The sequence below is a fragment of the Pollachius pollachius genome (genome assembly GCF_949987615.1).
Source record: "Pollachius pollachius genome assembly, chromosome: 5".
Taxonomy (NCBI): domain Eukaryota; kingdom Metazoa; phylum Chordata; class Actinopteri; order Gadiformes; family Gadidae; genus Pollachius; species Pollachius pollachius.
In genome coordinates this window covers 2677112-2693153 of record NC_136938.1, presented here as the reverse complement: position 1 = coordinate 2693153, position 16042 = coordinate 2677112, and the positions used below count along the sequence as shown (strand labels likewise).

Genomic DNA, 16042 nt, shown 5'->3' with positions numbered 1-16042 from the left:
TTCCTCCAAGGGGAGAGCGGCTGATTAACAGAGCCTTCGGAGATCAACAGACAGAAGCGATACGCAGGAGTCAGGGAGAGAGATCAGCTCCTGGGACAAAAATGTAGTTAGCAAAGAATGGGTCATTCATCTTACTCTGAACAAATAAATTCATAAATAAATTCAACGAATAAATTCATTATCAAAATAAAATATTGGCTGTCAAGCGTTTTATTTTTTCCATTTTTCCTTGGACGTTACTATTGAATTATTAAAAGCCCGGAGAGGGGGGGCGCTCTTGGTTAGTTCATAAAACTGTGTGGGGGGGACTCGAACATTGGACCGTGCCGTCCCTCACCGAGTCACGTGACTCGCGGTCACGTGACTCTCCGTATTAAGCTGCTGACCGCCTGCTGAGTTTCACTCCCGGAGGATAGGAGCTGAAGCCCGCTTCTCTCCTCAGGAAGGACCGGCAGAACCAGAACCAGACCCGGGTAAATAACGTTTTCTCCTAGAGGGACAGCGGATCGGTCTTCGGGTTAGAGACCGGGGCTGTTGTTTAAGGCTAAGGGTAGCTAGCAGTCACACGGCGCTACACGTCGCTGTTATCCTGTCAGAGGAGAGATGGGAGTGTTTATTACTGGAAGTACCTGCTATGGTTAGCGGTTAGTACCTGGGGTTAGTACCTGGGGTGATTGAGTACCCGACGTTACTACAGAGTCGTAGCCCCTCTGTACCGCGATGGGTTGTGAGTCAGATGTGTGTTGTGTTGTGATCCAGATGTGTGTTGTGTTGTGAGTCAGATGTGTGTTGTGATGCAGATGTGTTTTATGTTGTGTTGTGATGCATATGTGTGTTGGGATGCAGATGTGTGTTGTGTTGTGATGAAGATGTGTGTTGCCATACAGATGTGTTTTGCCTTAACGTTATACTAGCTGGACTTGAACCACTACAAGTCGTAACTTACGTGGTATTTACATTCTGTTCACCTCGGTAAGGTCTCTTCTTCATTAACTCATTCAGTGAAGGTGGTCAGATGATAAGTCCCAACTCACTGCCTGGTTTGACGGACATCTTCCTGTAACTGGAGGGAATGCAGATGTCACCATTTTGTTTCTTGACACCTGTTTCTCTCTTTTGAAGGAGCTTCAGTGAAGACCACGGGATCCTCATCTGAACCCCCACCCTAAGTGAAGACCCTGTTGGGATCACAGCTGATCTGGGAGTGACAGGACCTGGTGTCATACTTGTTGTACTGGTCTTACTTGGTGATCGTACAGCTTCATCTGTTGGTTGACTACAGACCCGTCCACCACTGGGAACACTGGGCTGGCTGGAGGTCAAAGGTCAACCTTCAGCTCCTGAGGGGATGTCTCAGAGTGCAGATGCGGAGGAGGGGCCCCGGTTTGGGGAGGGGCCCCGAGACGGCTCGGGGGAGCGGGCGTGGCTGCTGCAGAGCCCATGCGTGGAGTCGGGACGCACGCCGGAGGCGGAGCGCGCCAAGGCCACGCGGGGGGTGTCGTCCACGGCCGCCGTCTTCATCGTGGTCAACGCGGCGCTGGGGGCGGGGCTTCTCAACTTCCCCGCCGCCTTCAACATGGCGGGCGGAGTGGTGGCTGGACTGATGCTACAAATGGTGAGAGAGAGAGAGAGAGAGAGAGAGAGAGAGAGAGAGAGAGAGAGAGAGAGAGAGAGAGAGAGAGAGAGAGAGAGAGAGAGAGAGAGAGAGAGAGAGAGAGAGAGAGAGAGAGAGAGAGAGAGAGAGAGAGAAACACGCTATCCTTCGGAGCACAGAAGTTGAACCATGGTGTAACGGTTCCTTTTTCCCTTTTGTCTGCAGTGTATGCTGATCTTCATCATCAGCGGACTGGTGGTGCTGGGGTACTGCTCACAGGTCAGTGTCTGGTTTATCAGCCCCCTTTTGGTCTAATGTGTGTGGTCAGTTGCCAAATAAGATCAGCAGATACTATATCTTAATTTTCTTCGGTATCTGAAACAAAATAGGATTCCATCCCAATGAAATGATTGATTGAAGGTTGAATCTCGAGATCTTGAGATCAGCAGAGCATCAGGTGTTGAAGCAGATCTGACCTGAGCTCCTCTCCTCCAGGTCAGCAACGAGGCCACCTACCAGGAGGTGGTCCGGGTGTCCTGCGGGAAGGTCTCGGGCGTGGTCTGCGAGCTGTCCATCGCAGTCTACACCTTCGGCACCTGCATCGCTTTCTTCATCGTCATCGGAGACCAGCTGGAATGCTGTGAGTCCTGGACGTGTTCTTCTGTGTGTGTGTGTGTGTGTGTGTGTGTGTGTGTGTGTGTGTGTGTGTGTGTGTGTGTGTGTGTGTGTGTGTGTGTGTGTGTGTGTGTGTGTGAGAGAGGATGAGGAGGTGAATGGATGAACCTCCATCCCTTGTGTTGTTATCAGGATGGGGTCTCGTACCGTTGTCACAGCCTCAACCGTTGTTTGATATGAATTGTTACTTGATTTGACCAAGCTTCGCTGGAATGACCTCAGGGTGGAACCGGTTGTAGTCCTAGTGTGCTTTAAGAGTGTCCAAAGGGCAAACCGTTGACACGTCTTCACTGGTCAGTCTTATGACTCGGACCGCAGAAACGCTGACAAATAGAAGTGTGTTTTGTCTGCCTGGCTTCCTCCATTTGGAGGAAGTGGAGAAACGGCAGCTCTTATGAGTCCTGACGACGTAAGGGCTGTTTGAACCTTAATCAATAATGGTTATCTTGAAGGAGGTCACCACCATTTCTTAACCTTAATCAATTATAGTTATTTTGAAGGAGGTCACCACCTTTCTCAGTCTGATCTTATCACAAGGAAACTCCCAATCAGATCAATAGCCCTTCCTCTCAGATGATCAATAGAGTGGGGTCTGTCCTGTGATTAATGGAGTGGGGTCTGTCCTGTGATCAATAGAGTGGGGTCTGTCCTGTGATCAATAGAGTGGGGTCTGCCCTGGGATCAATAGAGCGGGGTCTGTCCTGTGATCCATAGAGTGGGGTCTGTCCTGTGATCTATAGAGTGGGGTCTGTCCTGTGATCCATAGAGTGGGGTCTGTCCTGTGATCAATATAGCAGGGTCTGCCCTGGGATCAATAGAGCGGGGTCTGTCCTGTGATCAATAGAGCGGGGTCTGTCCTGTGATCAATAGAGCGGGGTCTGTCCTGTGATCAATAGAGCGGGGTCTGTCCTGTGATCAATAGAGCGGGGTCTGTCCTGTGATCAATAGAGCGGGGTCTGTCCTGTGATCCATAGAGCGGGGTCTGTCCTGTGATCCATAGAGCGGGGTCTGTCCTGTGATCAATAGAGCGGGGTCTGTCCTGTGATCAATAGAGCGGGGTCTGTCCTGTGATCAATAGAGTGGGGTCTGTCCTGTGATCAATAGACTAATATCTAGTTGCATAAGGACATTTGAAGCTGCAGACTCTGACGCAGTGTGTTGTTGTCTCCTCCCCCCGTCCCGTCAGTGATGGCGGCAGTGGCTCACGAGGCCGCCCCCTCCCACTGGTACCTGCAGCGCCGCTTCACCATCTGTGTGACGGCCGTCCTGGTCATCCTCCCGCTCTCCATCCCCAAGGAGATCGGCTTCCAGAAATACGCCAGGTAGGAACGCCTCACACACCTATCAATCAATCAATAAAACTTTGTTTTCATGGAGGGGGGGGGACACATGTTGGGGTCACATATGGGGTCACAAGGGTGTTAACTTGGGTCATGGCTCTTGGTCGTGTGTGACTGATGTCTTTGTACCTGCAGTGCGTTCAGCGTGGTCGGCACCTGGTACGTCACCATCGTGGTCATCGTCAAGTACTTCCTGCTGACCGAGGAGACTGTGCCCACTAACGTCCCTACCAGGTGAGCCCCTCCCCCACCAGGTGAGCCCCTCCCCACCAGGTCAGCTTCTCCCGCCCCCATCAGGTCAGCTCCTCCCCCCCCAGGTCAGCCCCTCCCCCTGCTGTGGGGGTCCCACCGTAGAGGCTGCACGCTCTCCTGGCCCAGCGGTTCTGAACGGCTCCTGCTCCCTTTGCTCCCCTCACTGTGCTCCTCCTGCTCCTGTGCTCCTCTCACTGCTCCTCCCACCGTGTGCTCCTCCTGCAGCGCCGCCTCGTGGACCGCCGTATTCAACGCCATGCCCACCATCTGCTTTGGCTTCCAGGTAAGTGTGTGTGTGTGTGTGTGTGTGTGTGTGTGTGTGTGTGTGGTTAAACTAATTATCAGTGTTGGATGCTCCGTGCTTAGGACCAGCTAACCGCCCCCTCCCTGTATCCTGTCTCACCTGTCTGCTCTGCTCCTCCTCCTCCAGTGCCATGTGAGCAGTGTCCCGGTGTTCAACAGCATGAGCAGGAAGCAGATGAGGCCGTGGGGCCTGGTGGTGACGGTGGGCATGGTCATCTGCCTCTTTGTGTACACGGGAACCGGTAAGATGGGCCCCACACCCTGGTCTAATGCCCCACACACCCTGGTTTAAAGCCACACACACCCTGGTTTAATGCCTCACACACCCTGGTCTAATGCCCCACACACCCTGGTCTAATGCCTCACACACCCTGGTTTAATGCCCCACACACCCTTGTTTAAAGCCACACACACCCTGGTCTAATGCCTCACACACCCTGATCTAATGCCTCACACACCCTGGTCTAATGCCTCACACACCCTGGTTTAATGCCTCACACACCCTGGTCTAATGCCTCACACACCCCGGTCTAATGCCTCACACAGAGTCAGGGATCTGGTGTTATGTACTCTATGAAGGCAGCATGACCACAGCTAGATTGGAGAGGATCCATGTGTAGCTTAAACTCCTCTTGGTTTAGGGAAGGCCAATCCTCTGAAACCAAACTTCTTACCAGTTTAAGATACTTAAACCGGTTTACTCTCCATTTCTCTCATTTCTACATTTTTAGAATTGTGTTTTCATCAATCTGATTCAAAAAGTGTGTGTGTGTGTGTGTGTTTGTGTGTTGCAGGTGTTTGTGGATTCCTCTCGTTTGGCTCTGAGGTCAAGCAGGATGTGTTGATGTCCTACCCCTCTGATGACATCGCTATAGCGATTGCACGAGCCTTCATCGTCGTCTGTGTCGTCACTTCGTATCCCATCCTGCACTTCTGTGGCAGGTAAGACTAACCCAGACTGGACGGTCAGACCGGGGCTGGGCGGGTGGTGGTTTTGACTGGGGTGTTCAGGGATGTGCGTCATTTATCAAATTTATCAAAAATGTGCAGAGTCTGTTCAGAAGAGCCCATGGCGGCTGGTCCCCACTGCTCCTCTAATCCTCCTAACTGCTCCTCCTCCTCCTCCTCACTGCTCCTCCTCCTCCTCAGGGCGGTGGTGGAGGGGTTGTGGCTGCGTTGCCAGGGGGAGCAGGTAGAGCTGTGTGTGGTTCGGGAGCGGAGGCGTCGTATCCTCCAGACCGTGGTGTGGTTCTCCTCCACGCTCGCCCTCGCCCTCTTCATCCCCGACATTGGCAAGGTCATCTCGCTGATCGGAGGGCTGGCCGCCTGCTTCATCTTCGTCTTCCCAGGTATCTTCATCACCACCTCATCAGTACCGTTGCTGTGATGATGTAATAGATCACATGATAGCGTCTTCTCTGTCCCCAGGTCTGTGTCTAATCCAAGCCAAGCTTTCTGAGAGTGACGACCGGTCTGCCAGGTAATGTTGTCCCTCTGTTGGGATGTTCTGTGTGGATTCTAGGAGGTCTGGTTCTGTGCTGATTTACTCTGATCTCTCACAGCTGGTACGTGCTGGTGGTCTACGGGGCGGTGATGGTCACCATCGGGGCGTTTGTCTTCGGACTGACGACGTCCAACTCTGTTTATCAAGACATCGTCAGCTAAAACAGCACCTGTCGCCCCTCCGGTCTGAAGGTGCGACAGCGGCAGTGTTCATGGACTATTCAACGAGGAGATGACTCCTAGGGGCCGAGTATCAGTACTTGGAACACGGATTGATTTTAAGGATGGAAAGGCATAATTACAAGGGACAAACGTTATTTTATGTATTTTTCAGGGTTTTAGTATTTATTTTGTAATCTGTGCAATTTACAGGGAAATGGTGCCTAAACTTGTATGAGGGCAGAGAAGCCACTGCCTCCATGAACTAAAATACTATGTGGTCTTCATGTTATAAAGGGATCAGTGGTCAGTATGTTCAAAGGTGCAAAATAGCTTGACATCGATAGTCATTTGTTAGTGTTGCAGATGTACGAAAAATCTGACAGTGCATGTACATTTCTACATTGTAAAAGAGTCACTACACAATGTTAAGTATATCATGTTGCTACATTCAGACCTAATGGCTTTTAAATGTAGTCCGCGTGTGAAAGAGCTGCACAATGACAGGAAAATGTTCACACTTTTAGACCAATATTGGGATCCCAGTCTTTGGCAGTACACTAGTGGAGATTCCCTTTGGTGGGTCATTGTGACTTATGTAAATAATGATTTAATAGTTTGTTGCAAAAATGGATGTTCTGTGAAAATGTTAAATGATTTAAATGTAAATAGTTAAGATGGAGAATAAAAGCCAAGTATTGTACAGAGCTCATCTCCCAAAACATTTTTATATCTAAAAGCTTTTGATTCAGTCAGCTCCATGTATGCCTTGTAGTCATTGCCATTAAACGGCCAAGGAATGATTTCAGACCGTTGGTATCCTAGTTGGGCATTAGACATTTTTTTGACATCTTTAAATTGCCAAAAAGCTTGTGCCTGATTGGCAGGTTTGCGCCAAAGTATCACAATAAAGGCGCTCAAATTGAAGTTGTGGTTTATTAAAAAAAGAAAAAGGAAAAAAGCAATCACGTACAATATCAACCCCCCCTCCCCAAAAAATTGCAGTATGACATTTGAAGAAAAGGGGGAAGAGGAGAAGCCTCCAAACCCCGTCCCTTAAAGTCCTCTGACGAAGAGGCTGCCGTCTAGAGCTCAGACCATGATGGACCTTCCCTGAGTAGAACATCTGAGCCCGACCCCGCCTAGTAGGAGCCAGACGTTATGAAGGACTCAAACATGTGGAGGGCTGGACCTGGGGCCCACTGAGGAACCATGTGACCAGCGCCCTGCAACACAACATCACCGTCAGTCTCCTCGGACTCACAGTAAAGCATAGGATTGAGAAGTTATGTTGTGACAGTGAGCAGGTACATGATGCTTACCTTGACCGTAAGAAAGGTGAGGTTACCATACTGCTGATAGAAACCAGCTATCTGGTTATCGTATTTCCAACTTTGGTACTTTGTGGTTTCCTAGGAGCAAATCATAAACAGACAAGTTAGTGATTAGACTCCAACACTCTATTGTCCTCCTTTCTCCTCCCTGGAGGAGCAAACCTTTACCTGAATGCCGAGGTCCTCCACAAACCACTGGTCCCCCAGAAAGTTGCAGGCCATGTCCGTGTCCCCATTGTAGACCAGCGCCCGGATGCCCAGGGACAGCAGCTTCAGGTAGAAGTCCTTCATCGTTGGGTAGATTCTGGTGTACCCATCTCCAACCACGTCGCTGTTGGAGAACAAACTGGGCTGAGAGGGTGGCCTCTCGCTACAGACCCCCGGACCACCTTCAGCAGAGCTGGGGAGTCCGGCGCTAATGTGTAAGTACCTACATGACCCATCAAGTTCTTTAGGAGGCACTGGGTAGGACAAAGCCTTCTCCTACTATAGACGGGCCTGGAGCCCAGAGCCTCCTGTAGCGTACCTGCATAGGTCCCAGGGGGCCTGGAGCCCAGAGCCTCCTGTATGTACCTGCAGAGGTCCCAGGGGGGCCGGACGTCAGGGATGTGAAGGGCCTTCCTGACGTCGCGGCGGTTCAGCCAGCTCCTCTGAGCCGTGCTGTTGATGCAGGGCGGCACGCCGCCGACGTTCAGGCTCACACGCTGCGTTGGCGCTACCTGCAAAAACACACCTCCGTTATGGTCAACCACCAACCAAAGCCAGCTCAGAAGAAGGAAGACCTTACCTTGAGGTGCTGCCAGGCCTCCCTGCTGTTCCTCAGGAGGTTGCGCATGCTCCACTCGTAGCCCTTGTGGGATTTGACTCCGCCCGCACAGTCCAGGTACAGCGCGTACTCGTTGAGCCCGCCCTCGTACACGATCTGAAAGGCCAGGTTCACCTGAGGCAAGAGTGGACCGAGGGTTAAGAGACAGTCCGACAGTGAGGAGATCCGCTGTGAAGGAGAACACGCACCATGGTGTTGCAGGGCCCGGCCTTCGCGTTGTCGAAGTGACAGCCCGTATCGTCACAGCAGTTTAAGGTGAGGTCACGCCACAAACTGCAGGGAAGAGGAAATGTCCCCATGCACCTTCGATTATGAATGAACTAAAGCAACCATGTGATGATGGAAGTCTTAAAAGGCTGCTGTTAAAGTGAACACTGATGTCCTATGTGAATCAGTAGTTACTGCAGATATTGTCCACTTACTCTTCTCCAAAGAGGCCATGGTAGTATCCAAAATAGATGAGGGACCGGTCATTAAGAGCATAGCTGCTGAGTCCGTTTCCAACAGCAAAGCCCTGGAAAAACAGAGACATGGAAGTGTGAAACTCAGCTTTGGACCTGACCCTGACGTGTTCTTGTAAAAGAACCCTTCACCTTGAAGTTGATCTTTGCTGCGCCGCCTGCCACTCGCTGGCTGAGAGTAGGGGCGTAGATACCACCGTAGCTCTCCCCAAAGATGAAGAACTCGTTCTTTGAGAAGTTCGGAAACTTCCCAAAGAAACTCTGCAGTGCTAGGTAATTATTATCTGCAACCTAAGAGATGCAGCATGAATTAATATGGTTCCATTGCTCCAACTGTCGATAACCAGTCCCATTAGGCCCTTCACTGCCCCCACCTCGTTGTCGCTGGTGTTGTAGTTCTCGGTATCAGAGTAAGAGAAGCCCACTCCTGCAGGGGACTCAAGATACAGAAGGTTTGCAATCTTGTTCCAGCTGAACTCGTTCATATAAAGAGTGTTTCCATTGTCTTGTACCTGAGAAACAAAATGTATTCATTCAGGTATTCTCATTTTAAAGCTGTGGTTAGCGTCCATGCTATTACAACGACCACTCACATGGAAGGGGCCGTTCTCAGACAGGAACCCGTCCAGTGAGCTACAGCCCGGACCCCCGTTCAGCCAGAGGACCAGGGGGTCATTGACGGGGTCCCTCTGAGAAGTCACGAACCTGGAGAGCAGAGCCAACAGCGCATGCATTGAGCTACATGTTGCACATCTTCATACCAGACCAGAATGTCATCTGCACTGAGAATTGAAGGCAAAACATGCACATACCAAACCTAGGAAATCACTAACATGTCAAACCACTGAGCCACTACACGATCAAATCTGCTTTGAGGACGAGTGAAAGAGGAAGTTGCCACCATCACCAGAACGCTCTGTTGTGGGAAGCCTACTCACCAGTAATGAAGGAAGGTTCCTGGGCTGGCCATCAGATAACCCGACCACTGCCTGTAGTTCGGTTTGAACGCCATGCCGGGCAGAGCTTTGACTTCATCAGGAGGGTACTGCGCCAGGGCGCAGATACCGCAGAACCACAGCAACACCAGGACACGTCTGGGTAACATGGTGACTCCTCGGTTGAAGAGACGGACAGTCTGCGGGTCTCTGCTGTGCAGATGAAGAGACGGACAGTCTGCGGGTCTCTGCTGTGGAGATGAAGAGACGGACAGTCTGCGGGATGTGAACAGTTCTCTACTTCCTGGACAGACAGCAGTGCTGTAAACAACCACAACAAGCGGTCGTATGACTGGCTGCGGCTCCACGTGATCAACAAAAACACGAAATAAATCAATTATAAAGCGGATTTGTTACTTCAATAAGCAACACCTGTGTCAAATACACCTGGAAGTGTGGTTATATATAGTTATATTAAATATTAAGAGCACACAACACAGGGTCGCCCTGACCGGTTGTTTTATCATTGCGGATGATGAGATAACTAATGAATTAAAGTTCAATACTACTAATAATAAAACAAATGCTATGTAGGCCTTTATGTGTCACTTGGTCTGGCACTGTTTTGATTATTATGTATTGGATGTGTTTTTCACATGATTAAAGCTCAATGTATTCTAAATGTTCTATAATGTTCTACAGGAGGATTAGTGCCACATGTAATATTTGTTGGGGGAGTTTAGACCTTAATCTAAATTGAATCATAATCTCAGAATTGTGACTTTTGGAGATGTTATTTTCATGTTAAGTGGAGTAAGATGTTATTTTAATGTTTTAAAGTTGCGTTGGATGTTATTTTAATGTTCTTAAGCGGCGTATCACGTTATTTGAATGTTGTTAATATATATATATATATTTTATGTTGTTCAGTGGCGTTAGATGTTATTTTAATGTTGTTAAGTGTTATTTTAATGTTAAGTCAGCTGTTGAAAGCTATTGCGCAAGGAGGACTCTTACTTTGAAGCCTGCGAAAACCTTGCACCGGAAATACACAAAGTTTTCTTGTGGTCTTCTTCCGTCAACGAAAAAGAGTCCAGATTATGGAGCGAGTTTTAAATTTCGTTATAATTTCAACCTAACTTTAAAGTTAAAGTTCTCGTCCCAAGGGGGAGCAGGACGCGCTGAGCCCGCGGGGGTCCGGGACTCGAACCGACAACTCGGACAAGCGCAGGGTCCCAGCAGCGCTGCTCTGGGCTCTGAACGCAGAAGTTTCTTTCTGAGACATTTCAAAGTTTCAAACTTCTATTGACAGAAAAGTCTGTGATTGCATCCCGCTGGGCGTCCCAGCACCGCACCCCTAGCCCTCCACCCCGGGGGTCGGATGGTCTGGTCCTCAGGGGGTTCAGGAGACTGGGTCTAGAATCAGCAGTATGGACTACGAGTTCATGGAGGCGATCACTTCCAACATGACCGTGAGGAGCGAGAGGAGCCTGGGGCTGCTCACCATCAAGTTTGTGACCCTACTGCAGGAGGCGAAGGACGGGGTTGTGAACCTCAAAGAAGTGAGATCACAATAACTTCTGCTTCACTTCTGGAGTGCTGCTCCAACAGATTACAACTCATCTGACCACTGCTGCTAAAACATCAAATACATACTCAGTTATCGATCAATATTTCTCTGCTATTTATATTATACATCTCTCTCTCTCTCTCTCTCTCTCTCTCTCTCTCTCTCTCTCTCTCTCTCTCTCTCTCTCTCTCTCTCTATATATATATATATATATATATATATATATATATATATATATATATATATATAATTGATAAATGCATACGTTTTTGTGTGTGTGTGTATCTATATATAAATCTATATAGATCTATCTATCTATATATGCACGTGTGTATATATGCTTGTATAAGGATGCCTGATAGAGGTCTCCGTCTCTCCAGGCTGCGGACCACTTGGCTGTCAAACAGAAGAGACGCATCTATGACATAACCAACGTTCTGGAGGGAATCGGTCTGATCGAGAAGACCTCCAAGAACAGCGTGCAATGGACGTAGGTCCCCCGTACCCCCCCCCCCCCCCCCCCCCCCCCCGCCCTGCAGGTGGGGCGGCTCTGTGACACTGTGTGTGTGTGTTGTGTGCGCTCCAGGGGCCTCGGTCTGTCGGGGACTCACCATGACGACAGCAGGCTGATGGTGCTGAAGTCGGAGCTGGAGGAGCTGGAGCTCAGGGAGGCGGTGTTGGACCAGCAGCAGGTCTGGGTGCAGCAGAGCATCCAGAACACCACAGAGGACTCAGAAAACTTCTCATATCTTTGTCCCGCACGGCCGGGGGTCTCATGGGGGTCTCTGGGAAAGCCCCTGTTGTATGCTGCGTGTAGGATCTTCTCATGTAGGGTTTGACATGTCAACCAGATATATCCCATATCCTTGATATATATCAACAGGAGGTTCTCATATCCATGTCATGTATCGCTTTGTGGTATTATGGCTCTGGATAGTGTTTCTGTGCAGTATCTGACCTTAACCCAGACCCACGCTGGCCTATGTGAACCATGAAGACATCTGCGACTGTTTCAATGGTATAATTCCTCTCTTATTAAAACCATTTTATATATATCTTTGTTTCCTGCTTTGTAATTCCTGACCTAGATGGTGTGATCTTCAACCCAGAATCCATCTTAATGCCCTCAGTGTCCAGTTTCTTATCATAACTCAGCGTCTGTTCCGCCGTGTTCCTCCAGGGAACACCCTCCTGGTGGTCCGGGCCCCCCACGGCACCCTGCTGGACGTCCCCATCCCCAAGGCGGTGAGTGCTGCCCGGACACTGGTCCCCACAGAGGGGTTCCCAGACCGTGGTCCCAGGGTGTGGCCCCCACACTGTTTCCCGGTTGGCCCCTGCTTCAGAGTAACCCCTGCCCTCGGCCCCCAGGTGGAGGACTGTGAGGAGCGCTACCAGATCCATCTGAAGAGCATCAACGGCCCCATCGATGTGCTGCTCATCAACAAGGACCCCGCCGCCCCGGCCCCCGTCACGCTGCCCGTCCCCCCGCCACGGGACCTCTTCTCCGTCAGCAGGCGGGCCCCTGCCTCCTCTGAGGCTCGAATCAAGCCCAGGCCGGGACGCCCCACCTCGCAGGGCCCGAGGCCCCCGGGGGACGGCCCGCCTGCGGAGGCTGCGTCCAGTCGAGCGGTGTACCAAGAAGGTGAGCTGAGTTAAGACTTCATGTGTTCATCTCTATTTCTGTGGTGTGGTGACTCACTAGACACAGTTCCTGTACATCCTCTTCCTTCCTTTTTTGACTCTTACTTTAATTATTAAACCCATAACCCTTTTCTCTCTGCAGCCTCAGGTGCAGATCTAATCGCGGACCTCATGACCTCTGAAGGTATGTTCCCTCCCTACCCCTGTGGTAAAGTAGCCTGCTGCTACACTGGGCTGCCTGGCACCACTCGCCCTCCTCGTCCTCTCTCCTCCACTCACCCTCGCCACCTCTCCTCCACCTCTCCTCTACCTCTCTCCTCCACCTCCCTCCTCCACCTCTCTTATCCACCTCTCCTCCACCTCTCCCCAGTGTTCGCCCCCCTGCTGAAGCTGTCTCCTCCTCCCAGCGACCGCGACTACAGCTACAACCTGGACGAGAGCGAAGGCATCTCCGATCTCTTCGATGTCCGCGTCCTCAAAACCTGACTTTGGAGTCCATGTTTATGTCCTCGTGGCCGTGGTAACAAGTAACATTGGTTTTGTTCACATGAACTTACTAATATGACGCTTGTGTCCCACACTACACCATGTCATCCATAACATTGTATTTGCTTCTAGGTTATGCTAATCCTGATTTATGATTTACACCACATCATCATCGTCAACATCACCTATATCCTAATTCATGTTATTTTTCAAATACGTATGATGCTTGAAATGCTGTTGTTTTAACCTAATGCTGATCTTTTTGTCCTCTCTGGTAAATCACTACTGCCTTAAGACAATCTCTTCCGATACGATGGACAGATGGAAATACATTATGAGTCCCACGAACGATGCGGGAAACGACCATGTTTTTGCAGGTCAAACTAAACCAAGATAAGAGTATTTGCTCTGCGTCTCTTACTGGATTCCCTACTCTGTCTGCTCCGTGTCTCTTTCCTTGGGCTGAACAGCTCGGTTAGGTGGTAGGATGGAAACCTGAGGAAAATGTTTAAATTAATCCTCTGATCAGGAAACCCAAACCACTCGCTGACGACAGCCTCAGCCTGGTGGGAGCTGGGATGAACAAATAAATGTACTGTTTTACAAATAAAGCCATCCTTTTTTAATGTTCATAAATTCATTTAAATGTTTTTTACGACACACACACACACACACACACACACACACACACACACACACACACACACACACACACACACACACACACACTGATGTAGATAGAGCACTGCCATCTATTGGTGCACAAATAGAACTACAGCCATACAAACGAAAGTGTGCGGACACTGATGACCTCATGATCCCAGGATTCACCTGTTGTTACAGCTTGTTACGTCTGCTCAGGTCCAACCCAATACCGTAGAATAAACACAACTAGGAATATACGTGCAAAATATCGCTTCAGTTGAAATGTAATTTTTATTGAAAATATGTACTTATACTATGCTTGTATATAAAATAAAAAAATATACCAGAGGCTTAAGCAACTCTTAAGGTTAGTGTCTCAAGTCTACTTCAGCAACCCCTCCGAAGGGAAAACCAAATCTTCGCTAAATACATTCACCCTTTGTCACTCAGTTACTGGCACTTAAAACATAAAGGATCACATGCAAGGATTAAACCAATTCCACAATTCTTTTGATGATCATATAAAGAGACAGAAAATTATAAATCACAATGTATTTTGGGAGTATTCTAGGGCAGGATGGTACTTAAACTTTTATTAGTGTCCATGAGGGAGGTAATCAAATGAATGCAGTAAATTCAAGACTGTACTTTTTGGAAAATATAACTTTCCAGAGATCCTCTGCAGTTTCCCTGAAGCGCTGAGCACCAACGTCAGGCCTCCAGGTGAGCTTCTGGTCCTCCTGGTGTGGGGCACCAGAGGAAACATCATCTTGAGGCACCTGATGGACGGACAGAGGGTGGGAGAGACGGGAGGCCATCGAAGGTGAGCCTGGTTACCACGGGAGACCATTCTATGACCTATTCTATATTTAAATGTATCACGTTTATCCTCTACATGTTCAGTCAAATACAAAATTATAACAAGGAAAAACATCTGTGTATCCTGGTTAGAAAATATAATGAATAAAATGTGTCTTCATTGATCTGAAAACATGAGTCATGACCAGCTTATTTTTTCTAATTTTAAGTGGATACATTTGACTATATGTATGACTAAATGTATGACTATATATATATGTACATACTGTATATACAACTATATAAATACATTAAGCATTATAAATTTAGGATTTTACTAGTGTGAACATTTTCAACAGCATCATTAGAAAACAAACCGTCTTGTATCGGGTTACTTACATTGTTATGGTTGAGTGTTATCACCAGTTGCATGATTTGGCTTGGGTCGTGTTGTTTGATACGTCCGTGCCAATAAAGCACATTCAATCGAGTTGAAAGAGAGAGGGAAAGCGAGAGTCGGGATCCGGTTCTCTTCGAGTATTCCTGCGGCTAACCGATCCGCGCGCTGAGGGACGGCTGCTCCCGGGACGTCAATAATAGAAGAGGAAGTTATTGTCTTCGCGGGCCACCGTATCACACGCTACAGGAGGGGGGAACAGGGGCCCTTTCAGCAGGGCTCTAGGGTTACTGCCCCCAGACCGCGGGCCCCCCCCACACAGAGCCCGCCTGTGTGTCCAGACGGCTGCAGGATGCGGGCGTGAGGTGGTGACAGCTGTCCTGCTGGCCCAGGGTAAACTGCCCAGTGAGGGCAGTTTACCCTATCCTGTGTGTGATTAACTTGATCCAGATTCCACCTTGCTGGAGCAGCTGACATTGGTGACCTCTGGCAGGCCATGTTCAACAAAACAAATATAAAAGAAAGTAATTGGAGGTTTGACTCTAAAGAAATCAGAAATCTTTATTTTTGTCAAATTAAATACATAAGCTGTTATCTGCTGTTTTTTAATTTCTTCATCTTTTTTTACAATGTAGGACGGAAAACTGCGGACAGACAACAATGTCCAGGGTCACTCGTGAAACAGGACACCTCTGAAACCCATCAGACCTTTGAGAAGGTTTACCAAACCCAGAAGACACAGAGGGAGACGGCTGGGCTGGTGGGAGGGGCAGAGAGAGGAGAGAGAGAGCTGTCCAAACGCCGCGAGGCAGGAGCAGCAGCAGACCGCAGGTCAAAATGCTGACCGCCCCTCACAGGACCAGTGGAGGAACCCAGCCTTAATAACCGGTGAGCTCCACTACACATTTACTACATTAGAACAGGGACGTTTAATACATTCAAACTGTTTGAATGTCTAAACATAATGTCTTTATAAAAGCAGAACATTAGAACTATTTATGGTGACTTATTTGAATGGATTCCTTTTTTATGACTTGATTAGATGCACCCTACATTCTAAACTTAATGGGATTCCACTTGTGAGCGCATGTGTCTGTGTGTCCTCGCTAAGTGCAGCGTCATT

At 49.0% G+C, this 16042-nt stretch overlaps 3 protein-coding genes across 3 annotated transcripts; 2 read left to right on the top strand and 1 right to left on the bottom strand.

Moving 5' to 3' along the window:
* The first annotated feature begins 375 nt into the window (after nt 1-375).
* slc38a7 (solute carrier family 38 member 7) lies at nt 376-6639 on the top strand. Its single transcript, XM_079736819.1, has 12 exons — nt 376-473; nt 1123-1615; nt 1820-1873; nt 2090-2234; nt 3456-3591; nt 3745-3843; nt 4087-4144; nt 4292-4406; nt 4959-5106; nt 5314-5513; nt 5593-5644; nt 5727-6639. The coding sequence occupies exons 2-12, from the start codon at nt 1349-1351 to the stop codon at nt 5827-5829; spliced, it is 1377 nt and encodes a 458-aa protein (XP_079592945.1). The 5' UTR covers nt 376-473; nt 1123-1348; the 3' UTR covers nt 5830-6639.
* Nucleotides 6640-6743: 104 nt separating this feature from the next.
* Nucleotides 6744-9708, bottom strand: LOC307076001 (lysosomal protective protein). Its single transcript, XM_079736818.1, has 11 exons — nt 9386-9708; nt 9041-9152; nt 8822-8959; nt 8580-8738; nt 8409-8500; nt 8175-8259; nt 7948-8100; nt 7734-7879; nt 7329-7491; nt 7149-7238; nt 6744-7052 (listed from the first exon to the last, which is right to left on the bottom strand). The coding sequence occupies exons 1-11, from the start codon at nt 9550-9552 to the stop codon at nt 6969-6971; spliced, it is 1389 nt and encodes a 462-aa protein (XP_079592944.1). The 5' UTR covers nt 9553-9708; the 3' UTR covers nt 6744-6968.
* A 744-nt stretch (nt 9709-10452) lies between these two features.
* On the top strand, nt 10453-13953 carry LOC307075656 (transcription factor E2F5-like). The gene is made up of 8 exons (XM_079736315.1): nt 10453-10944; nt 11333-11442; nt 11539-11697; nt 11927-11970; nt 12133-12197; nt 12321-12594; nt 12736-12777; nt 12964-13953. The coding sequence occupies exons 1-8, from the start codon at nt 10813-10815 to the stop codon at nt 13077-13079; spliced, it is 942 nt and encodes a 313-aa protein (XP_079592441.1). The 5' UTR covers nt 10453-10812; the 3' UTR covers nt 13080-13953.
* Nucleotides 13954-16042: the final 2089 nt, after the last annotated feature.

Bases quoted from the DNA above. Each gene is read 5' to 3' on its own strand.
- LOC307076001 (XM_079736818.1), bottom strand. From the start codon at position 9,552: ATGTTACCCAGACGTGTCCTGGTGTTGCTGTGGTTCTGCGGTATCTGC. The intron at 9,153-9,385 runs GTGAGTAGGCTT...TCTGCTCTCCAG, and splicing joins GGAACCTTCCTTCATTACTG to GTTCGTGACTTCTCAGAGGG. The intron at 8,960-9,040 runs GTGAGTGGTCGT...TTTGTTTCTCAG, and splicing joins CTGAGAACGGCCCCTTCCAT to GTACAAGACAATGGAAACAC.
- slc38a7 (XM_079736819.1), top strand. From the start codon at position 1,349: ATGTCTCAGAGTGCAGATGCGGAGGAGGGGCCCCGGTTTGGGGAGGGG. The intron at 1,874-2,089 runs GTCAGTGTCTGG...CCTCTCCTCCAG, and splicing joins TGCTGGGGTACTGCTCACAG to GTCAGCAACGAGGCCACCTA. The intron at 5,514-5,592 runs GTATCTTCATCA...CTCTGTCCCCAG, and splicing joins CTTCATCTTCGTCTTCCCAG to GTCTGTGTCTAATCCAAGCC.
- LOC307075656 (XM_079736315.1), top strand. From the start codon at position 10,813: ATGGACTACGAGTTCATGGAGGCGATCACTTCCAACATGACCGTGAGG. The intron at 11,443-11,538 runs GTAGGTCCCCCG...TGTGCGCTCCAG, and splicing joins AAGAACAGCGTGCAATGGAC to GGGCCTCGGTCTGTCGGGGA. The intron at 12,778-12,963 runs GTATGTTCCCTC...ACCTCTCCCCAG, and splicing joins GGACCTCATGACCTCTGAAG to TGTTCGCCCCCCTGCTGAAG.